Here is a 25,543-nt window from a genome sequence, read left to right as displayed (position 1 = left end):
ACAAAATTCCCATATTTTCAAATACAAAATACATATATAGCTTGAATACAGCAATATTAGGGGTGGGAAATTACTGTCCTGCTTAAGTCAGCAAAGAATATAAACCGTAACACTGAGAACATGATTTTGTCTGCTATTACAATCACTATAAATTGTTAGTGCCAGAACTCAGAATAGTCTGACAAACCTGTTCCACCTCAATGGCACAACTCAGAGTGGGAAACACAGTAATTTTTACCACTATGAAGCACTTAAGCTTTTTCCACAGAAAAAAAAGAAATCCCTCCAAATTCAAAGCGGCTGAACTAAGCCAGCTACATGCTACCAGATAAGTTACAATACATAGCTACTTGTGAAGTATTTCAACATTCACTTTATGGCCAGGTTTCCTGTTCTGGTCTGCCTTTTTTATAAAATTCTCAATTACATTAAACACATAGATTTTTGTACTGTATGTTTGTTAAGCCTCTTCCTTTCCTTGTCTCCCTTCCCACCCCACAATACTCATACACCCAAATCTCATAACCCAGTGCCCTGTGTCATATTGCCTAATCCGGCAGTGGCCCCACCACAGGCACTGGCAGTATAATCTGTTCAGTAGTCCAACTGGACAGCAGATGGCTTTGCATCCAGTGCTGATTAAAAAAAAACCACCTCCATCAAACATTTTAAAAAATACAGTTGTATCAATACATTTACCATTTTTACTGAGCAAATGTACAATACATGCAAAATACAAGTGAGGTATATACATTTTCCAAAGCTATTGTGCAAGACTGCATTAGGAATTTTGGAATTTCAGCTTCCTTTCAAAAGAGGTAAACACAGCTGTACATAGACAAAACAGACCCCACCAATCCCACATCCAGCTGACCTTGATACTTGAGGTGAAAATGAGCTACCAAATTTAAAAAAAAAAGGAAAGGGAAAAGCCAAATGACCAGACGGGAATTTGCTCAAGTGTTGCATTTATTTGGTTTGTTTGCCTGAAGTAAGAAAAGTTTTATGACTCTGAAGAAAATGATGTTGCAACTGAAGATTCTCTGTACCTTTCTGACATAGAGAAAAGTCAGGAGCAGGAGGCACGTCAAAACTTGTGCAGCAATTACCATACTCATGTATTTGTCATATTTCCCATGAGTAAAACCAAATGAACCTCGCCTCTTAGAAGCATTTATATCAGCAGCTTTCTTTGGGTGGAGCAAACAACTCGGAAGCATAAATAGACATTAACTCATACTACCTCACATACCACAAAAAAACCAAAACTTGAAAATATGGCTTGTTAGAGCAGTTTTAATTCAAATAGCTCATAAAAAAAAAATCACTTCATATTATTTAAGATGTGTTTCCATATTTGCTGCTCCATTACTAAAAACAGTAAGATAGCTTACCAGCAATGATGGATACCAGAGACTTAAGTAACCTGTATCAGGTACTCATCACAGGTGACCTAGTATTAGATTCAACAAGTTCACTCTAGTGAACAGCTGTCTAGTAAGTAAAGTTCATTTACCTTTCCCCTTCAAATTTTTTACAGAAAAAAAATGCTGAATTTCAGCATCTCTGGATGGTTCTGCATCCAGACCAGTATGACTAAATACACAGACTTAGAGAGTCATGTGATGTAAATCCTGAAAAAATAATAATAGTAAATTGTGCTTAAAGTAGCTTCACAAAAATAGACTTAAAGCAAGGCCAAGAAGCACTGGCAATCTGTGGGAGGGAAAAAAAAATCCACACCGACCGGTGGAGAGACGTTACAACCAATGGAGCCTCTTCCAGCATGAGACCCGGTCTGCAATCACTGTTGTAGGGTGTTAGAGCCGGGCAAGCTGCGAGAGGCGCAGATTGCCATTTTGAAACACCGCCTCACGCTCACGGCGGAGCCAGCCCACGGGCAGCCTCCTGCCCCCGCACGCCGCTCAGGGCAGCGCTGCGGACTCGCAGCACCGCGGCTCCCTCGGCCCCGCACGCCGAGGAGGACCCGGCGCGGATCCCCCGCGACCGAGCTCCGTGATGTCACCCGTGTGCGGGGCCCCTTCCGCTCCCCGCGCCGCTGCGGCGGCGGCCCCGGCGGAGAGCGGTGCGGGCCGCCCGGCACCCGCGCCCCACGTGCGGCGCATCCGCCCCGGCCGCCGCCACCGACCGCCGCCCCGGGGCCCGGCCGCGGCCCCCGGAGGGAGCCCCGCCGCCGGGAACCCGCGGGGAAACCCGGGATACCGGCTCTGAGCCGGCCGCATGGAGAGGCTCGGGAGCCCTCACCCCAGCCCTGGGAGGTCTCCGGGATGTGACTCATGATAAATAAATACAGGGGGGGAGGGGGAGGAAAAAAAAAGGGAAAAAAAAAAAAAAAAAAGACACACCCTCGCAGCCGGACTGACATAATAACCCCCCTCCCTTCCCCTCTGGAGCGGGGGAAGGGAAGCCTGGCCGCTCAGCTGGGAAAGTTGAAAGAAAAGGCAAACCCGAGGGGGGCTGCGGGACGGGAGCCGCGGCGAGAGCAGCCAGGCGCCGCTGCCCCTCGGGCGGCTCCGGCCCCGCCGCCCGCACCGGAGAACCGAGCCCCGCCGCCGGCCCCCGGTGCGCCGCCCTGCCGCCCCTCACCTGGATGTAGTTGTTTTCGCAGTAGTCGGCGACTCGAGTGAGGTTCTGGTAGCTCTCGAGCAGAGCCCGCTTGCCAGAAGGGATTTCCTCCTCTAGCAACATCTGCAACTCTGCCATTTTCCACCCCTCCGCATCGCTTCCTCTTGCATTAAAGAGACAGCGGCAGCGCCGGGCGCGCAACCCGCCTGGTATTGTGGGATTCCTCCTCGCCTCGCTTTCGTGAGCGCTCGCTTTCCCCACCCATCCTTCCCCCTCCAAGGGGAGGGGAAAAAAAAAGAAAAAAAAAACCAAATCGAGAAAAAAAAGAGGAAAAGCCCGCCCCCGCTGCGCGGAGGCAGCCGGGAGCTGTAGGCAGGGCCGGCCGCATGCGCGGGGCGGGCGCCGCTTAAGGGCACCGCCTGGGGGCCGGAGGGACATGGCGGAGCCGCTCGGGCAGCGGCCTGGCTGGCTCCTGCGGCGGGACGGTGCAGCCGGGCTGCCGGCCTGTCCTTTTGGGAGCCCAGAGATGAGGGGAGACAGTGGTGTCCATCCCCCGCCCCGCTCAGAAAAGCCCCAGCCCCACAGTGCTGCCCGGAGGCGGCGCCTCTGCGCAGGAAAGGCCAAAAGAGTCTGGGAGGGAAGCGCTGCTCTGCTTATCTGGCCGTCTGGCACGCTAGAAATCTGGAAGATCGCAGAATCAATTAGGTTGGAATAGATCTCTGAGATCATCGAGTCCAACCTGTGACTGAACACTGCCGTGTTAACTAGACTATGGCCCTAAATGCCATGGCCAGTGTTTCCTTAAACACTTCCAGGCACAGTGACTCCACCACCTCTCTGGGCAGACCATTGCAAAGATGACAAAAGAGTAGTAAGACGTCAGAGAGATCATGCTTTGGGGCAACTAGACCCTTCTAGGGAGTTAGCCCTGAGGGGGAGAGAGAATTACTAAATCCAACCTGTGTAGGTCTTCGTGAAGGCCTGCCCAGTATAACTACTAACAATTAGCGATTGCCTGGATTTAGGTTCATAAGAAGAGCCTAAATACTTGCCTGAGATAAACACAGTATTCCTGCCACTCATTAGCCTCAGTTGTTAATCATTGTTCAGGGTCTCCTCTGTTTGCAAAGGTATGGAAGACAAGATTCTGGTGATTATTTAGTACAGTATTTCTTGCATCTGTGTTTTTTGTAAGCAAAATCCTGATTCTTCAACAGTGCCAGAAGAGAAGCCAATAATAGCAGGTGACTGCTCTGCTGGGATGTCCGTGCCTGCTTTCACAATGAGTAACAGGCCCAGAAGAAGCCACATCCAAGGCCCACTCTTCATGCCATGTGCTGTATGTCTGCAGTTACGAACACAAACACAGTCCTTGCATTTTAGTAGTTGTCCCAGAGAAATCCACGCAGTAGTAAAAAGTCATGTTTCAGAAAAAAAGTATTCTCAAGCACGTTATAGTAAGAGCAGACTGCCTCATCTCTGCATAATCTTGTGGTATGTTACATGTTCTCTGTAGTCTGTCTCCTGTTTGCAGCACTGAAACTGTTCTGCTCAGGATGCTTTGGTGTACCTGCTGCTGTCTCTAAATCAAGGTGGAGAGGGAAAAAATAGATCTCCCTTCACCTCTGAGGTCAGCAAAGTCCAGCATCTCAGCCCAGAGCTGTAGAAGCAAGGATAAAGGTAGGGAGCCTAGAAAGGACCAGCGGGCCTGGGAAAGTCTTTGCAGCTGGAGTTAAAAAAAATACCCCTGTCTGGGAACAGCCAGACAGGTAACAAGGAAAGTATTTGAGATCTCTTTGAAGAGAGGAAGGAGCTGGTACATTTGCAGCACTTGCTGTGGGATAGAAATGCATCCACATTGCTGTCTTCTAATGGTTAATTTATTTGGCGTCTTAGCAAAATTGTTTCCAAAGGGGTTTCAATAACTATCTTTAGGACAGCATGTAATTTCCAATAAAACACTTTATTTTTGACTGGTTTTAATGTAAAATAATTCAATTTGTTTGTATTGAGATATTGACAAGCTTCAAATGTGTCCCAGGGCAAGTGTGACCAGAACCCCCCTTGAGCACTGGCTTCTCCTTGTTTCCAGTACTGACTTCTCCTTGTTTCCAGCTATATATAATACAAAGACAAATTTGATTTCTCTATTCACTTTGGCTGCAAATTGCTTAACACCCATTGACTTGGATGAGTCTGTAATTGCCTACAGACCACAGACTGGCTGCATGGAAGCTGTTAACATCCTCAAATGTAGCACAACTGTTGTTGGCTCTTCTTAAAATATTAAGGCTGCCCCAGTAAAAGAAATGGCATATGCATGGGGCCTTGCACATCAACTTTTTTTAGTATGAGAAAAATGAGTGCTGTGTGTTTTGCTAAATGTAGTGTGCTTCAGTTTGGTGGGCAAGCTCGTCCTATAAGCCCACGGTGGGACAGACACTGAGCAGGCAGTGGGGGCTCCCACAAAATGCATCCACGTCACACAGTAGAGCAGTGGCTCCAGGAGGGCTTGCAGCCTCATGAGCTGCTGCGGTTCTCGACCTGAAAGGCCTTGCACAAACCCCACCAGCTCTACTTCAAAATGTTCTCACGACTCAAGAAGACCTTGGAGGAACACATCAAAGGTCGCCACCTTGTGACAGCTGCATTGAGGCTTTTCTGCAGCTGCCATGGCACGGCCAGGCATTGTCCCCATGCCCTCAGGATAGACCTGCGGTAGATAAACACCCAAGCTGGCTCCATGTCCACGCCAGCAGGACCTTTCAGCTGGATGCTATACAACCAAGGCAATGCTGCTGTGAGGGCCACGTAATGTAAGATGTACTGGGAATTGTGGTGTGGATATGCTCAACTGATTAGATCAGCAGGCCTTATTAGCTACTGCCCCATGCTAGCCCTCCTTCTTTCTAAATAACACTCTGCAGGGTCACTTGAGTGTCTTTGCAGGGTGTTCCTCATGTCTGAGGCTCTTGGAGGGTGCATTGACTCAGGTGCAATAGATCAAAGCTGGCTCCATGAATCTGCATGATGTGTACACCAAGTGACTCTAAAGCACCTGAAAGAGTGCAAATCTAGCAGAACCAGCGCTGAGCAACAATCAGTAAACCTTGGGCTTGAGCTGACATTTGCTGAAGATAGTAGTGTGCATCTAAACTGCATTCACTGGTTTGGTTTTTTTTTAAGAAACTATTTTATTTTGTTTTTTTTTTTCATTTTGGTTTAGTTTGTTGGGTTTGGGCTTTTTTGCTCTGTCACCCTTTCTCATTCCACCAGGCAGTAAACTGCTGATTAGAAAGAAAAGTTACCTAACTTACACAAGATACTTTGAGTGTGCAAAAGATCTGGGAATTTAAATTTTCCTGGCTGGGGCTGCTGGACTGGCAGAGGAAAAAATGTAATTATGTCCGTCAATCTCCACCTAAACAATCACCCAAATGTGATTCTACCCAGAGTAAAATGTGCTTATGTATCTCTCAGTGTCTCAACTTTACATCTGAGATTTTCTCCTCCTCAGTGGGGCATGATGATCTCCAGGGGCAATACTGTCTTTCTGGGACAATAGCCCATTTTTGGCTGGGAGAGACAAATGCAACTATATTCTAAGTGCTCTTTAGAACAGCAGCAAAGCAGCAGTATCACAGCAACTTCTCCTGCACTGTAATTTGTGTAGCTCTGTAACTGTCTATTCCCCTTCCTAGGCCATAGATTGGCATGTGTCTTTGTTTTTCCGTTGGGAACGAACAGTACTTGCCTCAGTAGTGTTGATTGGAAAATAACCCTTTACTTTTTGTTGGACCATTTCTCAGCTGGATTGATTCCTGATTTGGTTGTTTAGCTGCACAAGCACTTCTGACAGTGCAGTGGAAAGGGAGATGAGGGATCTGAGGGGGCAGCTGGAAGCACAGAGGACACAGGGCCTGTTCAGATCAGCCACATCAGCTCTGCTGCCAAATGCCAAGTCTTATTTTCTTGTAAGGAAATTTTTGTTGATTACAGTGATAGTTACACAAGTATGGCTGTACTGGGACAAGCCTGTGTGAATACTTAATACCCTAACTTTTTTTTTTCCTGGTACCAAAATTTGCTTTTTCAGTATTTCCTCTGCCAGTTTAGTAGCTGACCAAGAAGGTGCATAGCTGCATTGGTTTGCTTTCTTTTGCTTTAGCACAGAGCCTTACTTAAAAACCAGAATAATTACCCATATTGATATTTCAGTTATCACCACAGGTTGTCTGAGTATTGCAGAGATGAATGGGGCTGTTCCAGCTTTTTGGAGACAATTTGTAATGCACTCTGAACTCTTGTGGTCACCTCCACATGCCCTTTTTCCCAATTAATATTTTTAAGGTTTTCATCACAGCTGTTAACAACTGAAGATGCTGCCTCCTGGCTTGCCAGGGGAGCAGGGGTGTTTGGGGCAGGACTGCACCCCTGAGCTGGTCAGGGACCCCAGTGCAACCCCCTGGCAGTTGCTAGGCAGCCACGAGCTCTGTGCAGCAGAGCCGGCACAGCCAGGCATTGCTAGGCAGCCTGAGCTGCTGGGGAGCACAGAAGTAATAAGATTCAAAATTGCAGCTTCAAGAATGCACAAGATAAGAGTGGCACAAAAATAAATAGTTTTACTGTATTTTGACATGACCTTTCTCCTCTAATATATTTTCACTTGCAGGATCTGCCTTCTGTCTCAACCTCATTTTTCATAAAATTCTCTCCTCTTCATCCCTCCTGCATGCTTATCTTTGCTTCTCAGCAGTAGTCTGGTGTTAGCAAGCCTCCTTTTCTGTCACCTCTGCTACCCTTTTCTCCATCTGTCATCTCACTTGTTCTCTTCCCATGTTCCACTGGATCCCTTGTTTCTTTGGCCTCTTTAATTTTGGTTTTCATTCTTGCATCTTTCTCAGCTCAGCCTCTGACCATCATGTCTCCTGATTTTTCCTTTCCACTTTCACTGCATCAAGGAATTCCTCTTATATTTTCAATTCCCAGCTCCCAGTCTAGGTCCCTTCTGCTACTGTCACTTCCAGCTGCCCATCACAAGGTAGGCTTGCCTTCTTACTCCCTCAAAATACTGCCAAGGCATGCACTGCCCTAAGAACATGAGAAAGGTGGGGCATCTAGACCCTGGTGATGCAGCCAGATATGTGCAGAACTTCAAGAAAGCCCATTTCTTTCTCCTGGACCTACCAGGGAAGATGGCTATTGTGTGACAAATGACAGGATGGCTTGCTTCTTACACCACTAACAAATGGAGCTAAACTGTTTTGGTATAAAAACATTTTGAGGAAGGGCTGACTTTATAGCAACCACTTAAAGCAGGAGGTGGATTTCTGGCAGTAATCCTCTTTATTAGCTTTTTTTTTCATTCTTTTATTTTATGGCTTTGGAAAGGTAATTTAAATATGAAAAGAGTCATCTTATTGCAAGGGGTAGGCATGGAGTGAAAGTCAGCTTTCTGAATAGACCCATGCAGGTTTGGCATACTCATTAGAGGGTAGGGCAGGATTTCCTGAGTTAATAGCTGTTTGTTGGAGGATGGCAATCCTTTAAAATGGAAGAATTTCTTTGATATGTATATATGAAATAAAAATTTTCTTGGGAAAGGTTTTTCACCCTGCATAGAGTTTCTGGTCAAAAGCAGACAGAGAGACACCTTCCCAGGAAAAAGTAATATTTGCATAATTCGCAGTGAAAGGGAATATAACAGACCCAAAGACAAGTCTCCTGTGACTTTGATTTAAAAGCAGGCACTGAAAGGGTAGATGGCCCATATCAGCAGTGTCCTACTTGCTCAGCTCTTTGGAGTGAGCATCCCTAACAGGAAGAAAAACACTGCTTAAGGTCTTGGGAAATGTTTTGAAGTCTGAAAACACCTTTAGCACAATTTCTGTTTTGTTTTGCACTGCTTGATAAAGGGTATGAGAATAGCACAAACAAAAATGGGAGAATGCATATAGAGCCACCCCAGGCTTAATGAGACTCAATGGCTCAGACGCTGTTTGCAGAGCTATAACTGCTTCCTTGAGAAGCAGAGCCTAAGATGGCTTTGCAAATCATGCAACACTGCAAACGATGCCTTGAGACCCCTGCCTAGTGCTGAACACAGAGTTAATAAGGTCTTTTGGACTATATTTACCACACACAGAACTGAAGTGTCCCTGGTGTTCCTTGGAACAGCTCCACTATCTGGGTTTTTCTCTTCTCCATCAGTTCTCAGCCTCCTATGATCCCAGGTAATGGAGAGTTGATTGTACTCTGCTATCACCTAGTTTATCCACACCTCAAAATTGATTACTTCATGCTCCTGGCTATACCTAGCTTACCCTATATATACCTAGACTAATTTATTTACTATCTTCAGTACTTAGTTTCTGTGTTTGGTACAGTGGATGAATAAAACCAGAAAACAGTAAACATCTGTGTTTCAGAGCCAACATATGAGCTATCTCTGTGGATTTTTTTTTTTAACAATTAAAATTATTTATCTAAGTCGATTTTTATTCTTAAAAAGAAATGAAAGGCTTATCAAAATGTGCTTAGCATAATGCAAAGCTTAAAAAGAATATATTATTGTGAAGATAATCTAATTGCACAGTTGCAGTTTTTCATTGTATTTGAGGAAATCTGAGCGTGGATAGGAATTACTTTTATGTTCTTTCTATTTAAAAGATTGGTGGTTTTCTACCCGCCACAGTTTTTTTTTTATGCAGATTAAAAGCATTCGTATTCTGTACTGATTAATTGGTATGCCTCTTTTGCATTTAAATATATACTTCATTGAATTGCAGTTTTCCATCACAAAGCAGAAAAGAAAAAATAATTAAATGATAACATCATGCTACTAAAGAAGGAGTGCTATTTCCCCAATAAAAATAAATATTTGACAGCAATTCTGCAGTGATAGTATTACCAAGCACAGTGTTTGGATGGCAAAATAAGGGACAACATAATAGTATTTTTTTCAGCAAGTGAAAACACATTACCGTTCTTGGGTCTGTTCCAGCTCCCAGTGAAACAGTAAAGCTTCAACTGGAAGCAATGCTGAGTCTGTAGGGTTGAGTGGTGTTTGAAAAGGACCATCTTCAATAGCACTGAAGGCAAAAGGGATCAGATTGGATGCACAGCAACCTTCAGATGCAGTTGTCTGCTAGAAAATCACTTCCACACTAAGATAACATTGACATCCTCCTTGGTATTGTCCCAGTCAGAGCTCAAACACAGACTGTGCAGAAATGCGGGTAAAAAGTCATTACACATAGACTGAGGCTATTCTCTGTTGGGAACATTTAAAAATAAATCAGGCCACTTAGTGCATTCCAACAAAATTTAAAGGATAAGCTTTAGATATTCAAAATAAATAGGGTTTTTTCTTCCTGTTACTTTTCATTACATAACAGGAACAATCTCTTGTGCCTATGAGATTGATTACATGTCTCTAACTTAGTTTAGATATTAATCAATCTCAGCAACCACTTCTTGTTTCCTGTAGCATAATGCGGTAAAAATTGTCCTTTAATTACCACTAATGAAGGTTACCTGCAGTGAAAGTGAATATATGCCAGTGGAAAATGACTTGGTTCAGAGGACAGCAAATGCAAATACGAACAATCTTAATGGTGCACAGGCACAATTAGAAGTGAATATGTAAATTACTGATGACAGCTTCCTGCTATGCTCAACTATTTGCTGTCACCATTAGCTATGAATGTTTCAATTTATTTGGTCATAACCATAATATCCCACAGTATATTTATGGACAGTGTGTTTTGTAAAAGGTTGGGGACTTTTTAAACAGTGTCATTTAATAAATACATACTTATTCAGTATTAAAAATATTTCTAACATTCTTTAAAATAATTCTGAGTGTAAGGTGGATAATTATGTGTGCCATCACTTCCCTTTAAATGTCTGACTCTTCATTCTGTGTCTGACATGTTTGTAGTTCTCAAAATTTATTTGATATGTAAGGTAGATCCTATCTAGGTTTTTACATAAATTGAAAGATGTCTCATAACTAGATACCTTTTCTTATATGCCAAGAAAAAAAAAGACTCATACTGTTCTGACTGAAAAAGAGATCAAGATGTTGTTTTACATAGAAGATGTATTATAGAGCCCTCACTGTACTGTGTGTGAAATTTGCAGTTGTTTCGCCTTGTAACGCTTTGCCTTTTGCTTATACCTTTCTCAGTCTTAATGTAGCCCAAATAGCACAAATTTCTATTTTAGACTTTATTTTTCCCCTTTAAGGAATTTGTGAGACAGAAACAAGAAGAAATGCCTTCTGTAGCATCATTACAAATATTTCAGCCAAGAGGTTACACCCCCAGGGAGCTCTCTATTTTGAATGAGGAAGGCAGTTAGTAGAAGGTAGTTTCAGGGCCATACCTCCTGCTCTTCCAGAAAAATCTGACAACATTTGGTGAATTCCTAAAGTTTTAAAACTAATATATTTGCATAAATTCTCAGTAGAGTTTATAAGAGCTAAAATATGTCCACTGAGGAACTGGGCTATGCTGATAATGTTCCACTGTGCACTGCAAGGGTCAAGGGATTTTCTCTGCACTTTTTTTTTTTTTTTAAACAATATTACTGTGATGGATAATGGCATAGAGGGATTTTATCCCCTGGAATGTAACAGTATGATGAATTCTGGGAGAAGAGATAGTGGAGGCACTTGCAGGGGCCAGATAAAAAGGGCATGTACAGGTGTGAAAGAGGAGAAGGGGAAGAAAAGGTAAAGAAGAACTATGATGAGATGAAGGTTGTTTAGATATGTGGTGTCTGATCATGGCAGAGAACAGGTGGGCTGAGGAAAGCACTAAAAAGCTACAAACACTTCCCACACAGGATATAGACTTGGACTCAGGACCTTGTTTTCTCTTGTTTTCTCACAACAGCCAAAAAAATCACAGGAATCTGTGGATGACAGTCTACAATCATTGCAAATTACTCCTGCTATGTAAAGGTCATTTGCTGTAGATCTGAAAAATCAAATCCTGATGTTGGTACTTATGTTGACCACACGCCAAACTCTTAGTGAGTTTAAACAATGTATTGGCCAGTTAATTACCTAGGGAGTGCCATATCTCTTACGATCTTATGGACATCATACTTGGCTGGGTATCATCATACAAGCTACTAAAGGGGGCAAGTCCTTTTTATACTAGAAAATTTGTTGAAACAGGCTCTCTTTTGAAAACTCCTTTGGTTTCCAGTGAAAAAAAAAATGTTTTGTAAAAAAAGTTGGGCTGAATATCTTTTCTCAAGTGCCTAATACACATAATTTTTAATTATTTTTATTGTGTGTCCGAAAGGTTCCTTATCTTATTTCAGAGAATAGAATTCAGTATTCAAATGCCTTCTTGTTCTGCCTTAGGAAAAGAGCAGCAAATCTGACACACAGATATTATGTCTTCATAACTGAAAAAGCCTCATTTCAGTAACCTCTTTAAGTACTATTTACAATAGCCTCCTGCTATAATAGTCTATTAGAACAATAAAATTGCTATGCAGTGATTTCCCATTACAGTTCTGTGATGGGTATAAATGAAATCAACCTGTAACCCAAGACTGTAGCTGAAGCTATTCCGTTGCTGCGGTTCAGCTGAAAGCTGGGAGGTGTTGGCTAAAGCAGCAGCAAGCCGGTCCCAACTCTGCCACCTTCCAGCAGGGTCAGTGCTGGCCTTCACCCACCAGGGCTAGGCTGGAGACTTGCAGCTGCCAGGCATTCCCATGGTGCATGGCAGACAGCTGCATTTTCTGGATCAGAGTATCACTTATTTTTCCACTTAAGCAATATTTGTGGAAATGAGTGGAAGAGTTGCCAAATGACAATGTGAATATTGTGTATTATCAGTACATAACTAAGATACTAATAGGAAGGGCTAGGAGGTTATCCCGTACATATGTTGAATATGGCAAAATTGTCCTCTGTACTTTATATCCAGCTTTTTATGCCCTCTAATTTTAAATGTACCTAACTGAAAACAGCCTGGAGCTTCCAATCCATCAGCTGTCAGACTGCTCCACAGTCCGCTATGGTACTGGACAACTTGTGCAATGCTAAGAGTGACAGTGCCATATAACTTTTCACAGATTTGCATAGAAATGTACTTTCCAAAGGTTTAGTGAAGCCACAGGGGAATATATTTATTTATAAGTGCCTAGGAATAAGGGTCACAGCAATAATCTAACAATTTATGTATAATCCATTGCTAGTGCTTATTCACAAAATAGACTGTATAAATTATGCTGTCTAATTCATAACCATTTTTGTATGAAAGGTTTTAATCAAATAAAAGGAAATGTCCAGAGAAGGTCGACCAAACTGGTGAAAGAGCTGGAGAATGTCTTACAAGGAGCAGTTGAGGGAGCTGGGATTGTTTAGCCTGGAGAAAAGGAGGCTCAGGGGAGACCTTGCAGCTCTCTACAACTGCCTGACAGGAGGTTGTAGCCAAGTGGGGGTCAGTCTCTTCTCCCAGGTAACAAGTGACAGGATGAGAAAAAATGGCCTCAAGTTGCACCAGGAGATGTTTAGATTGGATATTAGGAAAAAATATCTTCACTGAAAGGGTGGTTAAGCATTGAAAAAGGCTGCCCAGGGAACTGGTAGAATTACTATCCTTAGAAGTGCTGAAAAAACGTGGATGGGGCACTTCAGTGGGGAACATGGTAGTGCCAGATTAATGGTTGGACTTGATGATATTAGAAGTCTTTTCCAACCTTGACAGTTCTAGGATTCTAAGTATTTTTTATTCATATGCAGAGTAATACCAAAACTATTATATCAGTTTTAAATTCATGCCTTAATTTATGTCAGAAATCTCACAATAGCAGGCTGGATTTTGTGTGTCCCTCCCCTCCTCCCCTTGCCAAGCAGATTTCTCCTATCATTTGTCTTCTGAATTTGTGTAGGAAAACTTCAGAATAATGATAAGACATGTTTTGCCCTCAGCTGGCATGTATTTATATATTAAAGCAATATACCAGTATCTGATATATCTCATACTTCTTATCCTTCTCTGTTGGTTAGTAGGAAGATATTTAGTCGCAAGAGGGTTTATTTTCATATGAATCAGTAATCTGAAAGCTAAATTCAGGACACAAAAGCAATAAATCTCTGATTTTAGCTGGAGGGTTGGTATGAATTTCTTCCTTTTCACTATTCCTGCCATTTAGAAATCTGGTTTGATATTTGATTATATTACTCAATAATTAATCCAGAATAATTTAGCATATTTCCTAACACTTAAAGTTATTTGGTTTTGCTCAACATCATACTTGTAGAAGAGGAAGGACAGAAATTTGATTACTATAAAACATACTGCCACATCTGTTATACAGGGAGGGCCATGTTACATCATGAAAAAATTAATCCTATCTATCTGCCTAATACAGATGTTTAGGACACACCTGACTTTTGTGCAGGTGGGAATGGATAAATGTGTCTACCTCACAAATATCCTGCTCCAGCAGGATAGAAATACCTGTTACCATATTGCCAAAGTGCTTCAGCTCAGCTGTGGGAGCCTGGCTCTTCAGGGCAGCATAACTAACCCCAGGCCCAATCCCAACTGTGCCATGACCATGGGGGTTTTCTCAAACATCTACATCCATGCAAGAGGCTTGTGCTGGAATGGTTTTGTGGCCAAGACTTGGCCATCCTCACACAGCCCCACCAGGGCAAATCTGTAATGGGGACTTGATCAACACCTTTAAACTGTTTGACTGAACCTCCTTTACTCTGGCTAGAAGGAGTAGAGGAGCATTAAGGAGAGCAGTTTCAGAGGCAGATCAGAGGAACAGCAATCAGCAGCCCTAGATGTGCAGGAGATGGTCACTTCAGCCTCTTGGAAGTAGCTAGCAAGAAATGTGTGAATGCAGCCTGCATTTGTGGAAATAGGTTTTGAAAATTATTTACTTTATTAAAATGTAATTTGCCTCTGTCAGTTAAAACAGGGTAAAGCTTGAAAACTAGTAATTTGTTCTATTTTGTTTTTCATTCCAAGCCTTGGATTGAAGGGGGAATTCAGTTATGCTACAGGGTGAGTTGAAACCCTTGTTCTGGCACCATCCTGCTCTTTTGAATAGTTCCTGATCTGTGAGCTAATCTGATAAATGAAGACATTTTGTGCACACATGGTGTGCATTTTAAATAGCTTCAGTGTGTTAACAAACTGCTCTGAATATGGTGGGCTCCACCAGAAAGCACATAATTTGATGAACATGAGGAAGAGATGCAGAGCTGAGGAAGTAAAGAAGGTTCATTTGGAATGACTGAATAGCCACCACAGAGCTGCTTTCTAGGATGGGCATGAGCTTTCACTTGCTTTTAATACAACTATTTAAAATGTGCTTTCTCAAATAATTCCCAATCACTTTTCAATACCTCTTTTCAAGAATGCAAAATATCCTGACCCATTGATTTGGGGGCTTAACCTGTTTCTTTGTACCTTCAAATTTTCTGTTTCAAGACACGTAAGACAGCTTAATATTTTCAGTATCTGTGGTCAAAAATGTAACAATTTTATAATTTTTGTGCATATTTATTCTGTTATCATTGATTCCCTATACCAGTTATACCAGAGATTCTTTAATGAAATATATTACAGCTGATGCAGATGATGGCATCCAGCAACCATGAACCTCTTTCACAATGACTTAGAAAATACCCATCTGTGAATCCTACTGTGAGTGCAAATCTGAGTCAAGAAATAAGGGAATGGCAGGTGGCAGGAGAAAAAAACACAAGGCCAGAATTCCTGACAGCCAAGGGCTTATAAATGTATATAGGACTAAATTTTATTATTGTAAAATCAGTGGGATGCTCAGGATGTTGAGGTTGAACATGTGCATAATCACAGGCTTAAGTCAGCACAACTGCTATTTTATCTTCAAAAGACACATATTTGGCCTGTGGTTACAGTGGTTTGGTCTTTGATTTGTGAATGTGTCGTGTTCCTTCCTCTGTCCTGCACATAATTTTGGATTTATTTATGCAGAATAAAGGGGGAGCTGTGGTAGGAGTGGAGTCAGAAGGTTTGTGCAGCCATATGAGCTACAGCACAACCTACCTAATCCATGGGAGAACCCTGCCTGGAGTACTGCATCCAGCTCTGGGGTCCTGACTACAGGAAAGACATGAACCTATTAGAGCGGGTCTGGAGGAAGCCACAAAGATGATCAGAGAGAGGGAATAACTCTCCTGTGAGGAAAGGCTGCAAGAGTTGGGGCTGTTCAGCCTGGAGAAGAGAAGGCTCTGGGGAGACCTTGTTGTGGCCTTTCAGTACTTAAAAGGGGCAAACATTTTATCAGGACCTCTTGCAATAGGACAAGGGGTAGTTTTTAAACTAAAAGGTTTGGACCTCTACCGATTTGGACTAGATACAAGGAAGGGATTTTTACAATGAGAGTGGTGAAACATGGGAACAGGTTGCCCAGGGACCTGGTAGATGCTCCAACCCTGAAAACACTCAAGATCAGGTTGGATGGCACTCTGAGCAGCCTGATCTAGTTGCACATGTTCCAGCTCATTGCAGTGGGTTTGTACAAGATGATATTTAAAGGTCCCCTACAACCCAAACTATTCTATGATTCTGTGATTTTACCAATAGCTCATAATGTACTTATCAATTTCATATAGAACACCACTACTTTATACTCTACTACGTATGTACAAATATACATGTATATAGTTGGTCATTGCACTGTTACCTCTATTATAAACCAGAAATACATTCTCGAAAGATTTAACTATTTTAAAACTTTTTGAAAAAGGAAGTCAGTAAATAGTGTTTGCAGTACATTTATAATGACATAGACTCTGGAACAGAGAACACTACTAATCAAAAGCTTTAATCACAGTGTTTAAAACCCATATTTTTATTTATATTAAAAGGAAAAACAAGGGAGATCTAGTTATCTGCATCTTCTAAAATTAGATCTCCTTACATAAGCACATACAGATTAATCACATCCAACAATTTTAAATGAGCCAGAAAAGAGTGTTACAGACTGTTAATATTCATTCTCAGACAGTTTTCAAACATTGGAGAAATTCCAGAGCACTGAAAGAAATCAAAGGTTGTGCCAATATTGGAAAGAGATATATAGGTATTATAGCCCTATCAACTTAATATTGATCCCAAGTATATGGCAGAATGACTAGCAGGAGATTCCACTAAGAAAGAATTAAAGAAGAACAATTTAATTAATGCAAATCAATAGGAATGTATGAAGAAGTATACATATTTTCAGGGTAACTCAATATCCTTTTGTGTGAGAATACAAGTTGAATAGATAAATGTGTTGTAGAAATGTATTTATACTTCTGTAAAATATCTAACTGTAAAATATCTGTAAAATATCTAACTAACAAAACTTTGAGACACTACAATAAAAAAATTAAAATAAATAATTATTTTAATAGGAAATCATTATCGTCCGTGTGAAATAAAAAAAGGCTGATATGCTTCAAAAGTGGCCATAAAGGGTATATTGATCTTGACTCCTTGTTGCTTAACTTATTTTGATTATCCTCCAAGAAAACAATAAAATCATTGCTGATAAAAATTTGCACAGAGCACAGCGATAAAGACAGTGACAAATAATTAAAATAACAGACTGACATGATGACAGTCTGATGAGCTAGTTTCAAAAACAGCAAAACTGATTGCAACCCAACCTTGTTCCCACCACTCCGAACAAAAACTTTAGGAGTACACAGTTAAAACAGGGGTCCTTGACTACAAGTAGGGTAAGAAGATCCTGTGCTTTGAGACCTTCACCCACCTGTATATCCAAAAGGGCCAATGAATTCTGGACATAAGAGTGAGAATATTGAGTTTGGAGAAGGCAATACTTCAGTCTTGTATTGCCTCTGACATTAATGCAAGTATTCCTGAAGCATTGTACCTAGTAGTAGTATCAATGATTCACAAAAGATGTTAAAATATTGGAAAGATATAGCAGTGAAAGAATGAATTCACTGGAGTGAAGACATGGGTGAATTCAATTCTAAAGAAAAGGAATCCAGGAGCTGCTTGATTTCTATTTATACAGGTTCATAGGATTGTTGGAGAACCCTTCAGGAGGACAATAGGGAGCTTAATAACCTAGTAGACATGGCTGCATGGGGATTAAAAACGGATATTTTTAATATTGTGCATGGCATTTTAGTATTATGCAGGGCATATTTTGCTGTTCTGTTTCTTTTGCATGGCAAAATGTAGTATTAGTATTTGTTTTCAGGATGTGTTAAAGTAATCTCTATGACACTGAAGACTTGGGCTCTTTAATGGGTACATCTTTGGTAGGAGACTTAAAATGCCTCCTGAAGCTGCCCTCTGCCCTCTGGTAGATAACTCTGTTTCAGGTTCCAATGTAATTGTCACAGTGACGTGGCCGCCCAGCTCCCCACTAACTTTAGGGCTGCACTTCTGGCTTTATCTGCTGCAGACCTTTAAACACCTCTCTTTAGGTGCATTCAGAGACTTCTGTGGTTTCAAGGATCATTTTCATTTTGTATAGCTAAATTGTCACTATTTATTGGGTTATTTTTTAAAACCAACAGTAATTTACTTAGGAATCTATTCAGCAAGTTCTTTGATTTTTTTCTAGTTTTTGGGAAACAAAAACTGACAGCTGTCTTTTCTCATTAACCTATCATTTACAGAAGCTTTGATATTAAGTTTCTCATGCTGAACATATGTTATAGTGATCAGAATATTTTAGTGCAAAGAAAACTAAAAAACCACTTAAGACACTTGATTTCCTCACTTTTCATCCATCCTATTTATTCATACAATAGTTTTCTGCTTTAGAATACTCAGTCTAATAATTAATTTTTTGTTGTAAATGGCAAAACCCATAAGGTCTGATCTTGAGATGTACATTGTTGTAGTTCACCCATCTACCCCATCTAAGTGAACTGGAGAGGCCTTATCACCCCAAAACTATGAAGCAAAGACAGTGCCTTTATTTCAGTTGAGCAGAAATGATTTAATGGTATAAACTGAAACAGTTCCTGAATGTCAAACTTCTTTCTCAATAAATCTTCCCAGATAAATTTTGTTAGAAATGTCTTGCAGCAAATGTGATCTGAATATGAGAGTGAAAAATCCATGGTTTATAACTGGAAAAGTGTCTAGCTGGCACTGATTTCTACAGAAGTCTTGTTGGAGTGAAAGCTCCTCTGGACTCAGGCCCAGAGGGAAGCCAAAGCACAGGGGTTGAATTAAAACCTTTGGACAAGCTGAGATACATGAAGCCACACCAAAGGGAAATAGAAATATAGATTTTTAACTTTTAGTAGAAATATATGCTAAGTGCCTTAAATATTAAAAAGCTGTAGCAGAGACCTTAAACACAGTTCTTGCTGCAGCACTGTTACCTTTTTACAGAATTCTTTACGTTAGACAAAATATAGATAGAATTATACTGTTCACATTTTTTAGATAGAGTGTTCACATAAACAATAAGAACTGATGGAAACTGTATACACAAATCTGTGTAATACCTATGTAACACCTGTGTAAGACTTACAACTGCTAGAATTAGACCTGCATAGGTTAAGAAAAGGAAAACTAGAATTGTGTGTTAATCTTATTGGTCAGTTAACAAATATAATCCATACTTCTGTAAGAAAAAATACAGAGTCTAGAGTATAGAGCATATAGAGTATAGAGCATGTAGAGCATATAGAAGAAGAAGCTGGTTTTGCCAGCTGTTTGCTGTTGCTGCTTGCCTTTATCATGTAACCTCCTTCAAACTCTGCCTTTAAGAAAGCTATGAGACTATGAAATAAAGAACTTAGCAGAACAGCAGCCTCCTCTGCTCTTTTACCCTGGTCCAAGAAGGAAGGGTACCCCATCAAAAGCTCAACAAAGTCTGATCTTTACTACGACTGGTACAGCAAAAGAGCTGGGTGCTTATGGGGATTGCAATGGAGTGGAGGTCCTGTGCTGAGGCACCCAATTAAACTCACTCTTAAATCCTTCTGAGAGCTTGTTGGAGGACTTATTCCAGTAATTCACCAATCTGTTGAATTAATTGTTGAAACCCATAAATAATTGTTATACTTCAGACTAAAACCACAGTGGTATATTTTCTGCCTGGATAAATATCCACAATGATAAACACAGGCCTGCAAATACTTGAGATGTTTGCCAGTTATATTCCAGGCTTTGCACACTGGTAAACATGTTTCATTAAAAATGTCATTAAAATCACCAAATTTTCACAAGGTCATTTTTCAGACTTGCTAGAAAGAATAATAAAATTCTTTGCTAGAGTTTTAAAAGAACATGCATAAAGTAAGGGTGTTTCATTTTTTTCCCCCTCCAGATACTGAAAAGAAAATATCACAAGAGCTGTCTGGCTATAAATACGCCATTGCATAAGCACATTAATATGATCCAGTCACAGTATTTTGTCTCCTATTCCCAAGAGGCAAATTACACAGGGATAGGCTGCTAAAACTTTAGAAGCAGTAGCTGAGAAGACAAGAAGCACAAATGTCAAAATGGAAATAATATACCAGACACAGTTCAATTTTTCAGAGTCAAATTCTTACTCATTTGCATTATGAAAATGTGTAACACCATAAATATTATTCCCAAAATCAATCAAGTAATTCCAAATTTATATCACTGTAAATGACAGCACAATTTGACCTCCAGAAACTGTATATTTTACTGAAGGGAAAGGATTAAGGATTTATTACGAGCTGTCTTCTGTTGTTTAATAAGACACAGTTTGCCATTGCTGCAAGATGAAACTACATACTTTTCAAAGCTCAGTTTACAGCTCTGTAAGGGAAAGGGATTTTTTAAATGTTCTTTCTAGAATATGCAAAATCTGAACAATTCTCTGCTGGCTCTACAAGAATAATACCTTGAGGCAGTAAGGAAAACTGAACTTTATTAAAAATTTCATCAAAGAGATGAATAGTAGGCTTGGAGAAAAAAAGAGGGACTTAAGACACAATATGGCACTGCATTATACTTCAGAACCTACAAAGATATAAACCTGTAAAGGGTTTTGACTTCATAAATGCTGTATAGTTCAATGCAAAGTCAAATGCTGCTGCATGTCTTTGAAAGTATGATCATATTTTGTTCTTCAAAGAGCATTTTATGAAACAGATCTAAGCTTATATTCTTGTTACTCCATCTACTTTTTTGAAAATGTGTGAAGTGGGGGAACATGGCAGAAAACAAAAACACAGGTTGAAATATTGATCACTGAAAGACCTGAGATGCCTGAATTGAATCACTCAAAAGAGATTTGAAATGGGATCTGTTACCTTTAATGCCTTTGACAACAAGGAGGCTAAATCCTTAAGCAGAGAAGCTGCTGTTAATAATGGTTAAAAATAATTCCAGTACTTAATCCCCAACTGTGAAATGAATGGGTATTTCAACTTGAGTTATTAAGGGGTGTAACTGAACCTCACAAGGAAACTTCTATCCCCAAAAGCATTCTTGTTTGTGTCAAACTAGTCCTTTGCCCAAAGGGCTTTTCCCAAGAAACACAGATTGGCCTACATAAGTGAACAAATTTCAGCTGCTGTTTTTGCCATATTCATGATAAGTAAATAGTTCTTTCTCCAGAGCTGTTGGTTTTGACACAAATATCCTTCACTCTTTCATTAAAAAATCCTCCAAGTAAATGTTATTTGAAACATTAGCCTTTCTACTGTAAACAGTATAGAAAGTTGCTCCTTACAAAAAACTCTTCCCTTCTTAGACAACATCTTTTCATTCTTCATCAGCATGTAGATTTGACTTAGAAATTGTAATGCTAATTTAGTTCTCCATAATTATGACTATTAGGTTTTAAATAATTCATTTTTCCTCCCCGCTGGATTACATACTTCAAAAAGTAAGCCTTGCTAAAATGACATGCTCTTGGATCTGGTAGCTTACAGAACTTGCTCATAATGCATATGAGACTATGGTCCACTTTCTTGAGAACAATTTTTAAAGTATTCTGTAAAATACACTGCTGTGATTCAGACCCTTGAGGGAGCAATAGGCATAATTTGTTCCAGTTTCAGCTTTTCACTTGCATGATTTAACTGACTCCTTTGCCCCTCAAGTAAAATGAAGGTGTTCTTCAAGCTGGGCTGGGGTCTAGCTCAGCACTGCAAGCAACTGCTAGAAAACTAATGCAGTAGGATACAAATGAAAATGATATGAAGGGACAGTGGCAGCTCACAAACGGCACAAAATTAGGATTGTGAGGTAGCTTCACACATCAGACTTTGATAGACTATCCTGTGGCATAACAGCACTGAACTCAATAACCATCCCTAATGCACCTGTGAAGGATAGGTCCAAGGTTACACTCAAAATCATGATTGTCTGCCTTTTCTTCAGAGTTCCCCTAAATGTATGCCTTCAGCAACTCCAAAAGCATGCTTCCATACAAGATTTTATGAGTCTTAACGCTGCTAGGAATGCCTCACATTAGTGATTCATGGGCTCTCCATAAGTAGTTCGTGAAACAGCAAGTGGAGTGTGAGGACTGCAAATCATTCAGACATGTCAAGTGTCACACTTTGCACTTGCTGCCAAATCACACTGGTAGCAGAGTGCCATGGTCTCTCCTCTCTCACATCTCAACCGATGGGCAGCATTGGTCACTGTTTCTATCACAGTTCCCAAAGTTTGGCTTCTCATACATTGGATGATAAAAAAAATAAGAGCAAGTCATACTTAAGATTACTTTGTAAACTGTCTTGTGGAACAATAGAAACACAGCCCAGTTTAACATATATGTTGTAATTAGATTTTGCAAGCATGAATATAATTTTGTTCCCTAAAGAATGGAGCCTAGGTCCTCCTTGAGATAAAACTGCAGATCCATTCCTGGCTGTCTGTGAGAGATGAGAGGGTCTCCTTTATTACCTGTACTCCACATTTAATTATTGTTAACTCTTCGTGGAAGTCACAGCACCGAGAATGCAAAATATACATAAAGACATCTAATAACAATGCTAATTAGTATTATATATGAGCATTAAAATTAACTAGTCATTTGTGATATGTTCTCACAATATGTTCATCAGTGCTCAAAATTTGCCTCTCATTTACTATTTCATGCTTGTGTCAGAGCATGATGGTACTGATTATTTTGGGTTATTTCAATTACCTCATTCTGGATCTGCAGATCTTACACTCTCACACATCTTCAGTTCAAAGAGGGCAGCTTCTGTTTCTGTGCACAGCCATTAAATAGGTTGTCATTTGCATCTCTTTTAAAGCCTATTTCCAGTGAAAGTCTGGGAACATTCATTATAAAAATGCAGACTGCATTTCTCTTAAATCAATTAAAAGGTGAACATCATTATGGATTGTCTCGGATAAACAGAATTTACACATCAGCTGGCATCACAAAAAGCTCCTAATTTTTGTATTACTTTTTTGAAATTAACTCCTTGAATGCTCAAAGAATACAGAGACCCATTTATCTTCAAAAAGCACTTCCCTTTGATCTGAGCTTCTGTCATTGCTACCTTCATGGATAAAAAAAGATGATAGATCTTAGTATGAAGCTCACAAGTACTTTAGAAATCTAGCACTCAAAATGAAAAATGCAGAGAAATTATTCTGTAACATTCAGGAGTGGTGCAGTGCTCATAACACGGGTTCATCGTTTGCCCAGTGTGGGGAATCCTATCTGAACACCTCTGGAAGTGTCAGCTTCTCTCCAGCAAAGCTCTCCCCAGGCCAGCTGGCTGCTGACCTTGTGGAATGTACTAGCTCAGCAGAGTTGGGGCTGATCTGCTCTAATTCCCTCACTCTGGAGCTTTTCTGTCCCATCAGAGGGCATACACTGTGAGCACACAACTGCCTTCAGAGGAATTTAAAATATATATTGTGTACTAGATAAATGAACTGACTTGAATGCCAAGATTTTGTACTCAGTTCCATTCAATGGGGCTGTTAATTCATCCTGTTGCTCACTGGGTAAATTATTCCATTTGCTACAAAAGCAGTTGGTTTAGCATACTTTTGTTTGACTTTGCAGAGTGCTGGATGCGCAGCGCTTTTGAATAAGGCCATTCATTTATTTAGCTACTGAGCTAACTGGTAGTACTGAGCTGGTATTCACCCACATCTCTGGATACCATGGAAATAGTTGCTCCCTGGGTTCTAGGCATGCCTAAAATTTTAATGTAAATAGGAGTCATTGAAACTATTTTTAAAAATGTGTCTACAGTGGTAATTTAGGTGAATTGGGTGGGACTAGGTGCGGGTATGAGGATGGCTGTGAGGAGGGGAGGTAGCAGCACAGCAGGCTGCCAGGGTGCTGGATGGTAGATGTCCTGAGGATAGCTAAGGTCCGTAAAACGGGTGGATTATGACACGTTTCTAAATTTTCATTTTCCTGTATTGTAGCGATACAAGCAGGGGAGAGAGAGGGTAGGAAGAGGAAGACGAAGGAGAGAGAAAGAAACTACGTTTCCCGGCGTGCCCCCGCGGCCTCGGGGCGGTGCGGGAGGAGGGAAGGGCAGGGAGCCACTGTGGGAGACGTAACATGGGCGCCTGAGGCCGGGGAGGAGGTCGGGGTGGGCTGAGCGCGGGGCCGGGCGGGGGTGCGGACGAGGCCGGTCTGAGGTGCTGGGCGGGCTCTCCCGGCCCCGCCGGAGGGGAGGGCGCGGGGGCGGGGGCCGAGGCCGGGAACGGGGCTGGGGCTGGGTACGGCCCGGCACCTCCCGGCACCGCCCCCGTGCAGGCGGCTGCGGCGGGGGCGCTGAGCTGAGCCTGCCCCGCCGGACGCGGCCCGGCAGCCGAGCAGGAGGCGGTGAGGGGCCGGGGCCATGGCCGAGACCGGCTCTGTGCACGCCACCAGGTTCGAGGCGGCCGTGAAGGTGATCCAGAGCCTGCCCAAAAATGGTGAGTGCGGCGGGGGGGTCCGGCGGCACCTGCGCCACCGGGGCCGTGCGGGCGGCGGGGCGAGGCCGCGGCCGCGGCAGGATCAGGGCAGCGGGGCCGCCCCGGCCGGGCGCTGTCAGCGGCTGGAGAACCGCTGGAAATTCGGCATTAGTGCTGCTCTCCGCCTCTCGGGGGAAGCGCCGGCTCGGGGGCTTCCGAGCCCTGCCAGGAGTTCCTCAGTCGGATGCCTGGACCAGGGGATCTGTCAGCTCCCCGCGATTTCAGCCTCCCTGAAATCCTGAAGTTGCTTTAACAAAGCTGTGGCCGTGTGTTCCCCTCTGCTGAAAGAGTTAACAAAATGGAAAAGCAAAAAAAAAAAAAAATTAGAACGTATCTTTTTGATAGGAGTTATGATAATAATTTTTTTGAAAGTTGATTATTACATACATCATTAATTCTGGTGTAAGTAAAATCGCATTTTTTTGAGGTTCTGAGGTAAAGGTCCCTGTAAACTTCTAATGATTAGAATCCAACCTCAAGCTACTTGATTTAATGGATTGGTTATGAATCTTCGCTGCCAGCTGTTAAGAGTTTTATATTTACATTTTCTACCTCTACAAAAGTGTGTTCCACAAAGGAAGAAGAGAAAAACAAATCGGGAGGTGTATTGAAACTGTTACTGAAAGTGTTGTCAAATACCTAAAGTAAACAAAAACACTGCAGAAGGCTGTGTTTTGAGTTAATTGTGTTTGTTTGGTTTGTTTATTTTTTGAGTTCTAGAGACTCTCAATAAGTTATCATTTGTTAACAGTAAAATGACTTGCAAGATACTTTATTTACTGGGAGCTAAACCTGTCCCTTTAAACTGAGTGAAAGGACATTGGCTTTATGTTACTTATTACCTTTTTTTATTCTAATTGTGGAGTCTGACCTTAGCAGTAGTAAAGGTTATAGTCCTTTAAACTCCATCTGAAACTTGCTGTTTGTACAGTAAATATTTTCAGTGGTGCTGGTTCTCGGTAGATGAGGTGAAGATGTTCTCTGTTGACTTATATTGTACTGCTGTGAGTCAG

At 41.5% G+C, this 25,543-nt stretch overlaps 2 protein-coding genes across 17 annotated transcripts in view; one reads left to right on the top strand and one right to left on the bottom strand.

Annotated features, from left to right (window-relative positions):
• The window catches only part of ABI1 (abl interactor 1), a 78,440-nt gene extending 75,532 nt beyond the window's left edge, over nt 1–2,908 (bottom strand). For 3 of the 13 annotated variants that reach the window (XM_069006589.1, XM_069006587.1, XM_069006590.1), the window contains exon 1: nt 2,608–2,905. In XM_069006589.1, coding sequence (XP_068862690.1) covers nt 2,608–2,724 — 117 coding nt within the window. In that variant the 5' untranslated portion in view covers nt 2,725–2,905. Of the gene's footprint in view, nt 1–2,607 lie in introns of all 13 variants that reach the window. The other 10 variants (XM_069006586.1, XM_069006588.1, XM_069006596.1 and 7 more) reach the window with 7 other exon arrangements.
• A 21,311-nt stretch (nt 2,909–24,219) lies between these two features.
• ACBD5 (acyl-CoA binding domain containing 5) overlaps nt 24,220–25,543 on the top strand; it is a 30,602-nt gene continuing 29,278 nt past the window's right edge. Inside the window, exon 1 of one of the 4 annotated variants that reach the window (XM_069006582.1) lies at nt 24,220–24,491. In XM_069006582.1, coding sequence (XP_068862683.1) covers nt 24,416–24,491 — 76 coding nt within the window. In that variant the 5' untranslated portion in view covers nt 24,220–24,415. The remainder of the gene's footprint in view (nt 24,492–25,543) is intronic. The other 3 variants (XM_069006580.1, XM_069006581.1, XM_069006583.1) reach the window with 3 other exon arrangements.

This window comes from Aphelocoma coerulescens, chromosome 2, assembly GCF_041296385.1.
Source record: "Aphelocoma coerulescens isolate FSJ_1873_10779 chromosome 2, UR_Acoe_1.0, whole genome shotgun sequence".
In the NCBI taxonomy this organism is placed as follows: Eukaryota; Metazoa; Chordata; class Aves; order Passeriformes; family Corvidae; genus Aphelocoma; species Aphelocoma coerulescens.
The sequence above is the reverse complement of the archived record's forward strand: the minus strand, read 5'-3'. Positions and strand labels throughout refer to the sequence as shown.